The sequence below is a fragment of the Aptenodytes patagonicus genome, chromosome 1 (genome assembly GCF_965638725.1).
Source record: "Aptenodytes patagonicus chromosome 1, bAptPat1.pri.cur, whole genome shotgun sequence".
Classification (NCBI taxonomy): domain Eukaryota; kingdom Metazoa; phylum Chordata; class Aves; order Sphenisciformes; family Spheniscidae; genus Aptenodytes; species Aptenodytes patagonicus.
This window is the reverse complement of record NC_134949.1, coordinates 62,242,939-62,255,238: the sequence shown is the minus strand read 5'-3', so window position 1 is coordinate 62,255,238 and position 12,300 is coordinate 62,242,939. Positions and strand designations below refer to the sequence as shown.

Genomic DNA, 12,300 nt, shown 5'->3' with positions numbered 1-12,300 from the left:
TGGCAGCTTTTGAATGGCTTTTCTGTATGTCAAGGCTGTTGCTAAGAAGAAAAAAGTGATACTTACCCTATTGGCTCTTTCTTGGTGAATGTTAGATTATGGTTTGGCCGAGCCTGGTTAATTGGAATTGTAGCACCCTAAAAGACAGACGAGGAACAAATCTTGGTACTGTTTAATCATTTTTATTACAATTATATTTGCCATATAAGTATGTTTTGGAAAGCCACAGAGTAGGCTTCAAAACCAGAAGCATTTTTGCATCAGAGAAGCATCATGATGCTTCTACTGCATGATTTCCTACTATGGATACCGTAGTCAACTCCTGATTTTCAGCTGGATGAAATAAAAGCATAGGTTACAAAGGTATGGAAGAAGATAAAGTGAGGGTATGATGGACAAAAAAAAGCTGAATGATATTCTTGATTGTGGATCTTGAAGATACTTGAGGAAATGCTGTTGAACCTGTGCCACGTGCTGTGCCATCGAGCAAAATCACCAGCCTTGGTCAGAATGTAATATAGCACATGAGTCTCTGCACTTACCCGCACGATGACCACGACGACATTCTGCTCCATGAATAATCAAGAGCTGACTAAGCATGCATATCCACTGTGACACCTCAACCGATTTCTTACACATTTAGAGTCACATTCTAAACCTGTATTCTCCAGTTGGAAGCAGACTGTCCTTTGTATTGCCAGGGAGACCCATTTTAGGTAAAATTCTAATTTTTATTTTTTGATTCCTTGATTACTTTTGCTAACACTGCTTTATGGCACTGTGTCAGAAAAAAAAAAAAAGTGTAGAGAAGCACTGCCATTGACTATTTCCGTTACATATTCACTTGCCTGAATTTTGTCACACCATCCAGCGAAGTATCTGAATGTTTGCACAGACATTCCAACATGGGTCTTCAAAGCTAAAGTGTAGACAGCTCCAGAGTCGATAGACTCTATTGTTGCTAACTCTTCTTGATGTTCTTCCATCAGGTCTGCAAGTCTTCAATAAAAACATTACAAATCCACATCAAAGAGAAGTGGCATCTAACCACTGACAGCCTAAAATGATATTTGGTATGGCAAAGAACCGTAATTAAAATTGCATTCCCACTGAATTTGGAGGTGGAGCACTGGAGCCACTGCTCATTAATATCAGTAAGAGCTTGAACAGTTGCCTGTTAAAATTTGCAAATGTCTTCACATTGGCTGTAGTAGACACTGGATGAAGACATGAACAGTGCAAACTTACCTGATTATTCAATTACGGTTTTGTAAATAAAATAACAATTAGAAAATTTGTACTCTTTTTCTGTTGTACTACAAGGAGCCAATTACAGAAAATCAGATCAGTAAGTCGAAAGCAAATACACAATAACATAAGAAATGTCACGTAATCAAAAGTACCAAGAAGGAGTACTCAGAGTCCCAGCTTAAGATTTGGGTTTAGGAAACCTAGCTTCATAATGCTGTTTTGTATTGTCTGAACTTGGACTAAAATATTTAAGTGTTAGATACTTCAAAGGCACCCAGATGTCCAAAGACAGAGCTCCTAACCTGTAACGCAAATTGAATTTTAGATGCCTTGGTACATTTGAAAATCTGGCCCATGGTCTCCTTGGGCCTCAAGTTCTCCATCTGTTAGATTTATGAAGCCACACAGTGAGGTGTAAGACTGTGGTAAATATTATTGAGTTAATAGCAGCTATCAGAGTGTCTCAAAAATGCATCTGCACAGACAGATACCTGTACTTATGAGGAGCTCCTGTAATTTTAGTGGTCCCCTGCTCAGGCAGAAAGGTCTGTTTGCATGAAAGAATTTTTACATTCAGGTCTTAGATCTCTCACATGGCAGTGAAACAGATGCATCAATGTCTTTCTTAAGCTTCTGTCTGTGTTTTGGTACTCAGACGTATAATCAATGCTCCCATGTGATTTTAAGAGCTTAACCAAGTGCATTTTAGATCCTGAAAAGAGTATTCAAAACTGGGTGTGAAACCTCTTTTTCCATTATGTGAATTCTGCCCATTTAAAGCATTTGCATAGATGTGGAAAAATGCTCTTTAATTACTTGTTTTAACTGTATCTTGGAGACCCAGCTACAGATCAGGGCATCAGCAGTAGCGTGTAAAAGAACGGATATGGCACGTCAGGGACAAAGGAGAAAGTTCCATTTAATGCATGCCTAATATCTTCTATTAATGATTCCTTAAGACAAAGCAGCAGAGCTAGGGGCTTTAATGGTACCAACCTTCCCTCTGGTTCAGCACTCAAAAGCTCCAGTTTGAACAGAGACCAGAGAAAAAGGGGCCTCGTTTGAATTAAGGTGGACCAGAGCGATACTTCATTCATACTGGGGACGGTTTGCAACATGAACGCTCTGGTATAGCTGTCCTAGAGAGCCAGTAGCCTAAGCAGAGAAGAGTTTAATGCAGGAATAATCTATGCAGTGTAGGGGAGTTACATTTTCCATATGCCTAACGTAGTTACACATGCAAATCTTTCAAGTGTAAAACACAGAGCAGTAGTTCTAAGACCTTAAAAGTTTCTCTTCAGGGCAGAGTTAACTTGGGCCCTCAAGCACTCTGTGTTCCTAATACAAATTAAGCCCAAGTTTGTACATGCTTTGAATCTGTGCACACTTGTGAAAAATTCAAGTGATTGACCATATTCAATTTTAATATGAGTTCTGACTCAGCCACTTTCTGTTGTGATGATTACTCAACTTTTTTACCATCCTGCAGGCCTTTTTCAAAGGCCTGGTCACATACTTTATGAGACAAGCAGAATTTTCAGTTTCGCTTTCATTCTCTCTTGCCAAGATGCCTGCAATGTCTTGTAAAATATGTGGCATTTTTTAATACTTTTTTATTTCTAATTACATCTACTTGGTCCATATGGATATGGTAAAAGAGGGGAGGGGAATTTACATCTAAGGCATTCAACAAAGTAAAAATTACAGCTATATTAACGTGATAACAAATGATCTGCTGCATACACTACGGCGGACACAGACCCATGCTTCCCAAATGCAGCATTACATTTCCCCATGCTCCTCTTCCTTAGCTGCCAGAGCACAGACGTACAATGGATTCCCTACTCCTTACTGTCTTGCTAGGCTAAACCCAGCCTTATAAGAACAGGATCATCTTCTAGTTGCATATTCCCAAGCTCTGAATCAGCTGGATCTTCAGTTACCAAATCCTCACAGAAGTTATGCAGAGAGCAGTGTGCAACAATAAAAGGCAGGGCAGTGACCCACCCCTTGGTCACCCAACCAAACTGCCAGACTGTCTTGCCATCCAAATACATAGCCTGCTACCATCCTGCAGCTGCTCACCGTGTAACTGATCCTTCTTCTGCTGCCTATTCTGGTGTCCAGGGCTAGCCTCCTGGCACAGCACAATAAAGGCTTAATATAGCAGCGGTTATGGGCACACTATTGAAGATTATATTTTTTGAAGGTGAAAAAAATTCCTTCTCTTCCCTATAGATAAATATGCAGTCTCCTCAGTACAATTGACTTGGCCAGGACATCCAATAGTAACGTTGATGAGCCTGCAGCTCATCGCCCTGCAGAAGAAAGGTGTTTGATACACAGGACCTACTCCTTCATGAGTTCCCTGGGACAGGAAGTTTCAGCTCTATTCAAGATTCTAAGTTCTTTAAAGCCAGCTGCTATGTCAAGCACAGTAACTAAGCTCTCCACCTACTGAATAGGAATAGAATTTGCCTAGTACTCCTCTGTGCTGACGCTTGATTTTCCATCATCGCATTAGCTAAACATGGACCTGTGGCAATCAGGAGTAGCAATCTGCTTCTTTACTCATCTCTACTCTACTTACTCATTTTTATGTCCTGGAAAAGAAAAAGCAGCGAAAACTTTTCATGTACCTCCACAGAAGAGGCTTTCTTTATAGGGAAGCTCTGGAGCGTCTAGTCATCCCAAGTCTGCAAGACAGTGTTCTCCCTGCGCTTGCTGTAAGGCACCAGAAGCATCACGCTGCATATGGAGAGTCCGTAGGAACTGGCCTTTTATTAGCTGCCTCCAGTACCGCCCTCACAATACGTAGCTAGCATCATCATCCTCCCAAGACCACCTCTTGCCCTTCAAGGATCAGAAACCACCGCTAAAATACCATTCACTCAGCATAACCTCCGTTTAACTTCTGAAACAGTAACAACACAGCCAAAAAAAGAACCAGGCACTATCTAGGGTTGACACAGTGAAACAGATACACATAAGAAATACTGAGCTGAAAGTGTCTCAGATAAATGTGGGATTCAGCTTAGAGCGTTTCTACACAGAACAATTCTTCCACAACAGACCATATCACATCTCCTAGAGTGGGTCTTTAGCCAGGTGAGAAGTATGCTGGGATATGATCCTGGAAAGTCTAGCATCAGTTACAGTGTATTTCAAAATTAGTGGCAATGTGGCTGTATGTTTACTGTATGGAGCGCAGATGCAGGCAGGCTTAGCAAGGTCAAAAGTCTCTGCCTACCCAACCTAGGTAGACTCTGCCTGTAAAACTTAGCCTCATTTATATAGAAGGAATTGGACTTTACAAGGGAATTTTCAATCCTTGCAACAAAAAGCGTATAGATTAAATGAAGCCATCAAGTATTTAAAAGACGTTTTCCTCAAATTCTGTTTCCATTCATAAATAATTTTAAAAAAATGGTAGCAGTGAGAGATCACAAGATTTTTCTCTGCCACAAGAAAGGTTAGCCAGCTAAGACCCGAGGCTGGTACACTGAAGTAAATTAGGGGATGAAAAGATGGCTAGTCTGGTTCCTCTGACAGTGGGATTATGAATATCTGTCATATTCAGAAAATGTATGCAACAATTCTTCAGAGGAACAAAACAGTAAGATTTAAGAAAACAAACCAAACACAAGCTGCCCTTCACATACCTGTACATGAGTCGCCCTCTTTCCCTTGCATTCATTCTTCCCCATTCACCATTTTCGAACGCCTCCTTTGCTGCTGCCACTGCCTTGTCAACATCAGCCAATGAAGCAGAAGATACACTGGCTATTATCTGTCCAGAGGTAGCATTGTGTTAGCTCAAACTAAAATGCTGGGATGCAGAGTGTTACTCCTTCCTCCTAAACTTCTTGAGTGGGTATAAGCAAATACTTGATATCCTCAACCTCAGCACTTGGCATGGGTGAGTCAGGCTGCAAAAAGTTCTGAAACAGCTGAGGTGGCAGAATTTGGAGGACACTGCAGGGACTCTGGTTCCTAGATCTATCTTCTTCTTCACATCAAGGTGCATCGCCCTGCTTGATTTCAGTCTCTCTTTCCAGATGTAAAATCAATGTGATATTACAAAAGTTGGAAGTCTTTATATGTGATATTATGATCTAATATCCGAACATGCTAAAATGACTCCTGCATGTTCCATTTCTTAGGAATGGAGCTTCTGTTACCACAAGGCATTATATACACATAGTGTTTTGTGATGATTGAGTACTATAAATACACACATTGTAAATTCTAACACAGAATTGTTATGGCTTTTATTCAATTCCATAATGAGTTTCAAAAAAAGTACCAGAGTCTGACTTCTAATGATAATGAAATTTGTGGTATTGATTTCAGCAGAATTTATTTACTCCAGAATTAAATGTCAATTACGTGAACATCAGAATCACTACTCTTCTTTATAATTCATAGTTATGAGTTGCTCAACCAAGATTCAATAGTTCAGGACCGAAGTGCAACTGCATGTATTTTCCTATTGAAGAGTCATTTTTCTTACTGGGAATTTAAAGGGACTTTTTAAAGTTACACTTGTCCTAAGACATCAGATTTGTAAAAAAAGTAAAATAAAAACTGAAGGTGATGACTGACAAGAAATATATACAATATCCTAAAAGAAATACTTCTTTAGCAACTAAACTATAGCAATTTTTGTTTGCAAAGCTAAACAAGAATGAAATCAAGGTAAAACATAGGGCTGGGTATGGAAATTGACATAATAGTTGAAGTGGAAGTAGGTTATTTTTACTGTGCAGCTTGACTGAAATGCAAAAACTGTAAAATACACAGACTGAGAAGTAAATTGAAATTTCAAATTATTTCTAGGGGTTGTTTAATGTGTACTGTATGGTTTTGAAATTGGCAATATTCAGTTAGTGTTTTAGACTTTTTAATAGGCAAAGAAATTGAAGTAAACTGGTATTGATCATATTTAGAAATTACTCACTGATCCATCTGCTGGATTTATAGTGTCATATGTTTTTCCATCATCAGCATTTATAAATTGCCCATTTATGAAACACTGGTATGGCATATTCACAGTCATGTTGTTCACATTTTTTGAAATCTAAGATTGAAATAAACAACAAATTAATTTAAACTTTTAATAACTAAGATTTTAATGTAGCTTAACAAGCTTTTGATATCTACAGCCAACATCCAGTCACATCTTACAATGTATATACAGCTGTTAGAAGTGGACAAGAGAGTCAAATGAAATGGAAATCATATTCTCCCTGAACACCAACGACCATGCTCTGAGAGAGTTAAGCAGATTTCTGTATTTTTTATCATTGGATATATGTTCAAACCAATACTAAACCCTGGTTAAGGCTGGTCCTAGTGGACTTCAATCAAATGCGTAATTCCCAAATTCAAGAAATCCTGACTTCCTTAATGACTTAAAAAACACGCAATCCTCCTTTCACACAAAGTTTTCGAACAGACTCTTAGGAGAAGAATCTAGCACTGTTTGCCTCAAGAAAGCAGAAAGTCTAGAACCGTTCTGACTGAAACATACTGGCAGGAGAGTGCAAGGGCGGTAAGAATATCTGTCTGTGTGTGGTCTACTCTACCACATGTTCTTGATCTCCTGGTTTCTGGTACACTTTAAGTGACATTATACATATACTTCCATTCCAAAATGCAAATACATAAAAGCTGCAAAAAAAAAGTCACAAAGAAGAGTTTGTATGACCAAATATTTGTTTGCTATTCCTACTGCATCAAGCAGTCTAATAAAATGCATTGTCTACCCTCCCCCAAAAAACAAGAAAGAATAAGCAATAAAGGCAAAATAAAAGGTCTTACGTAATCAATGACTAACTCTTCTTCTTTGTCTTCTCCTCTGTATTTTCTGACAGCCATTTGAATAAAGTCTGCAAATTTAGTGGCCATATACACATCTTCATTCTGTAGTTGAAGTCCACTATATTTCTGTTTGATCTCTTCTAGCATTCTAAAGATTTTGAAGAAAGAGTAAGTTTAATTACAAATGAAAGAATTATTCAGATAACTGAATCATTAGAAGGTTGAAAGGTGTCAAAACTGGGCACCAGTTTGTATGCATGTGAATGTGTGTGTCTGTTTCTCTGACAACAGTGGCACAGAAGTTGTGCATTTTGCTGAAATCTGTTGGTTTAATTGGGGGTGTTATGGAAAAGAAAATGTCGGTTCTGGAATACTTTTAGGTAAACTTTTGGAAATAAATGACAAATAGAATATATTGATTGATAAAACAGTATATGGGACTACGCTAACCAATACACGGAGGACATTCAGAGCTCTATGAGACTGGTAAGTAATAAGGACAATAATTAGTTTGTTTAAAAAAAAAAAACACCCGAAATGCTGTTCTTATAGTATGGCCTGGGATATCTGAGTTGCAAAAAGAAGGTAACTGAGGTGACCCAACACAGCATGAACTCAGTGCACTTGTAAGCATAGGCTCAATTCTTTCTGTGAAAGGCTCCTCTTTCCCTCTGGGGAGTTCTTTGCTCAGCTTCCCAATCAGCCCCCTGGTCTTGAGATACCTGTCACTGCATGCAGACAGGTTTGAGCATCACCATGCTCCCCCATGTGGCTGACGTTCCTGAAGTTAAGGGGAATTTTCCTTCAATAGAAAGAGCAGGATTATATCAATATCTCCTAATTTTGGGAGCAGAACCGTACCACATTTTCAAAGGTAGGAAAGGGAATAGTTAGAGTATTGGAAAATATACGGGGATTTTTTTTTTAACACTACTTCATCAACCCTGATTTAAGAGCACCATGACAACTTTGTTTCCATTAATTTTGGCTTCAAAATTTTTTTAGTTTGGGCATTTTTTACCTGACAACATGCATAGAGGATGCTCCAGATTTGAAGAAGTCTGTGGAATCCTCAATTACAGCAACATTGCTCAAAATTCCCTTCCAAATAGCCTAATAATACATAAAAATAATGGAGGCAATAATGAATAATCCTCTAATTGCAAGAAGTATTTATCAAACTGTATTTTCTATGGTATCTGTGCCTACAACGTGTATTGTTTCAAAGGATTCTAAACCAGAAAGTTATTTTAAGAGGGTCTCAAACTGTCTAGAGACCTGATGTTAGCCAAAAAAATATTATTTTGTCCATGATAATTTCACCTAATCAGGCAAGAAACCTGAATGGTACAATGCTAATAATTTTCAGGCCCATTTTTTTGAGATCTTTATCTTCCAAATAATAACTTCCCATTGCATTATGGAATACGTCGTCAGCAGAGGCAAGGACAGCCTGGAGCACTTTGTGTCTGGATTGATGGCATTTCTGGCACCGGGGCAGAGCTGAGAAGTAGTTTAAGCTGCATGCATGAAGTGGAGATTTCCGCTAACGTGAATAGTGAAATAACTGGTAACGTAATATTACAATTAATTATAATTAGGTTTCAGAGTTAGCAGGTAGTGTCATGAACTGAAGAATTTATATTTCTTTTTGCTATTTTCTCAGTCAGTCAACAGCTCCAGGCAGCTTTTAGGTTGCTGGCAAGCAGGTTCAAGATAATCTTGAAGCAGCAGTTTAAAATATTAGTGCATCAAGCTGCCTGACATGTGCCAGAAGTTATTGACCCTGTAACAGAGTTAGCAGAAGGGAAGACATCTGTGATTCACTTGCTCTGGCACAAAACTTTAATGACAAATGTGGCTTTCAGCTAAGCCCCTGACACTCACTACAGAGGGATGGATTACATGAGAGGGCAGCAAAGTGCCTCTCCGGCTACGAGAGCTTTCTGCTCCAGCTGCCCCATTGCTGCATCCCTCTGCCACCCAGCCCTTGTGTGCGGTTGCAGCAGAAGAGAGACAGCGCACACAGGCACAGGGAGAAAATTGCTGCCTTTCTCTTTCAGACTGCTGTTCCAAGACTCCCTGAAGCTTGTCCAACAGGACGACTCTGAGCACATCCTAGTGACTAACAACACAGTGAAGAAAGGATTTCAGAACTGACCAAGTCTGTCAGTGTTGAAAACCTCACTATTGTGAGGCAAAGGTCCATTTGTTTTTCCTCACTCCCACCTTCATCATTCATAAATATTTATCATAACTGACCCCGCAATCGCTGTCTTTGTGTCACTTGTATCTGAAAGAAAACTTTCTAAAGTGACGTCTAAGTACTCTAGTGAATTCCCAATTCCACCTGAATTAATGTCCATGACTAAAGATTCAACCCCATACTCTTTGAGTACATTTTATCAAAAAACAGTCTGCATGGCTAAATAAAAGATATGCCTTGCCTATAATGAGAAGTATGTAATGCTTTTGTCTGAAGTAATACCCTACTAAAGCAGTTTACTGAATTACCCTAATGTCTTCTGCCATCTTTTTCTCCTCTTCTGTAAGTTCCAGGGCAGTTGTTTCATCAGCAGAGAAGTATTTAGACGCAGGGATCATTTTTCCATCCTCAAACTGCAGATTTCTCACTAGTACCTGAAAAATGGGAGGATATGATTTTAAATTATCTGGGAGGCAATACATCCTTGTGTGAAGAGTTTTTAGGCATTAATATGGTTATTGAAGTAGTAAAATAAATGGCTTGCTATGATGCAGGTAATTTAACACAGGCCACTCCTACCTGTCTTTCAGATTCTCTCCTAGTATTAGCACATTTTAATCCATATTGGAAATAAATATGGATTGAGTGAGAAGCAAAACATTAATGTCTTCTCTATAGGATAGTAGAGGATTGATAAACTCCAAACGAATTAGCTGTCTGTCATTAGTAGCTGGATTTGTATAGCCTGACAATTCCACACTATTTGCACTTCTTGCTAAAGTTATTCCATCCATGCTCATGTTTGCCAGGTTGAGCACTTACCATCTTCCCATCATTACCAAAAACGACTAGACCATTCTTGGTTACAAGTCCAGGTCTTGAAGCACCTTTTATTGCCAGCTCTTGTCCAGCAGGCACTGAAGCATCGAGTAATGATGACCCATAAAAAGTAACCACCTAAAAATAAACGGAATTAAAAGTGCACAGATTCTAAACATGCTCTAAAATTCTAATAATGAAATTATACTGTTTTGAAGCTTTAATATAATAAAAATAAAATATAAGTACCTACACATGGAAAACATGTTACAACATTATTCCTGTGTCTTTACAACCCAGGACGTGTAAAATTTTGCAAGCTGCCTAAACCTGCAAAGCTGCTTAGCTGTAACAATGTGCGTGCTGGAACCAGTGCAGAAAGGGAAGCAGCTTTTGTCAGTGCATGCCCAAAGTGAGAGACCGGCAGAAGCCTGACTGTGACTGGTAGAGTCCTGCTCTGCTCCCAGGCTGGCAATGCTGAACACTGCTTCTCTCTTGGGCTCTTCTGTTCTTTCTGGGCTCCCAAATCAGCAACAGTTCCTGGACATTAGGGCAGAACCAGGCTTTTTGGAGCGGCCTACCAGCAGATGGCTAATAGTTAAGTAGCAAAATCTGGACATCACAGCCAGGAAAGATAATGTCATTTAAAAATATTTTATGCAAGTATAATGCGGATCAAATGCATAGTACTTTTAATACATTGAAAGGAAGTAGTTGGTTTTGGATAAAATGAGATATATGTATTTCTGCAAATGACCTAAGCCCCAACTCTCTTTAAAATAAAACCTCCTTTGCTATTTCAGTAGCTCACAGTGTTTCATTTTGCTGTTAATACTGTGATGTTGCCCACTGTACAGCATGGGTTGCATTATACATGTAAAGCATGCCTACTTCCCAAAATGACTGGCACAGTCTGGTTCTACCCTTCTTACTTACTGCTTTGTACCGTGCCCAATTTTTTTTTTCAGATATTGCTCTTATCTTTCTTTCAAATAAATGGATCTATCATAAAAAAAATCTTAACTATTGTGTTCTGTACATTTGTTTAGGTGCCTGTTCTAGATATATACAAAACATATAGTCGTCAAATGGGGGCTACTCCAATGTAACTGTCACTTGTATTCACCTGTATGCAGACACCTTTAGTTTTATAACAAAAAAAGGTCAAAAATAGGGTATAGAAAAGAATAATATTCTTCTGGTTTTCAGAGCGTACCTGGCCATCTATTGTTGCCCATGCTCCAGGCACTTTATCATGCCCACGAATCCAATTGTGCAAAGCTGCTGCAGGTTGGTCCCAGGAGATCTAGGAAATGAAGACATGCTAGCTAATTCTTCTCTGTTTAGTTATAAATCAAGTTAGTAATGTTTTCCTACATAAGAATCACAAATTCTCCCTCCTCCTCTTTCGACCGTTCATTTATTTAAGAACACAGAAAGGGTCTGGTCTAATAAAGGAAGATCAGTGATCTCTAGGTGGCTAATCATCAAAGACCTATCAAATGGGATGCTCTCAGCACGCCTGTGTTCTGTACAGCCTGTATCTTTTCATAGATTCTCCTTCTCACACTAATATAATGACAAAATAACTCTTGCTACTAGGTATTAATTCATAAATAATTAATATTATGATTAACAAACTTAATAAGCACAGTATAAATATAAACAAGTGTATGTCTGGGGTATCACCTTCTGCTGAAAATGATCTATTTATTGCTTGGATCCTAAGTTTTTTAATAAATCTACAAGCTTTTATTAAAATACTTTCTAATAATTTACTAACGCTTTATAAATTGTTTCATAAATGGAATCCCTACCACAACTTGCAATTCCTGCAAGACTTTGAGGAAAATGGAAATAATGTTTTGTTAAGAATGTCATGTATAGTTAATACACAACACCAGTGAATACATTTGTATTCCTTTATCTTTGCAGTATTGTGAGTATATGTACAAAATGAATTAAAGAAAGTATCAGAATAGCTATTAAATAACAAAACTCAGGTACCCAGCACCCTTCTTAGTTTAAGCACAAAGAATATTTAAAAGCAAGTTATAAGGCAATGAGAATAGTTTTACAGCAAGGAGATTAAACTAGTTCACTCCAAGGAAGCTCCTTATATATTATATTAAAGGGATGGATAAAAATATCCTTATGCAAAGCTATTTGCTTCTAAGGTAAGTCAGGAATTGAAATATGAT

At 38.4% G+C, this 12,300-nt stretch overlaps 1 protein-coding gene across 1 annotated transcript in view; it reads right to left on the bottom strand.

Moving 5' to 3' along the window:
- Positions 1 to 12,300, bottom strand: part of ALDH1L2 (aldehyde dehydrogenase 1 family member L2) — a 36,536-nt gene that overhangs the window by 10,187 nt on the left and 14,049 nt on the right. Inside the window, exons 6-14 of the mRNA XM_076339311.1 lie at positions 11,316 to 11,405; positions 10,103 to 10,237; positions 9,589 to 9,714; positions 8,096 to 8,187; positions 7,075 to 7,222; positions 6,212 to 6,331; positions 4,914 to 5,041; positions 849 to 999; positions 67 to 137 (exon numbers count right to left, since the gene is read on the bottom strand). Of these exons, the coding sequence (XP_076195426.1) occupies positions 67 to 137; positions 849 to 999; positions 4,914 to 5,041; positions 6,212 to 6,331; positions 7,075 to 7,222; positions 8,096 to 8,187; positions 9,589 to 9,714; positions 10,103 to 10,237; positions 11,316 to 11,405 (1,061 nt within the window). The remainder of the gene's footprint in view (positions 1 to 66; positions 138 to 848; positions 1,000 to 4,913; positions 5,042 to 6,211; positions 6,332 to 7,074; positions 7,223 to 8,095; positions 8,188 to 9,588; positions 9,715 to 10,102; positions 10,238 to 11,315; positions 11,406 to 12,300) is intronic.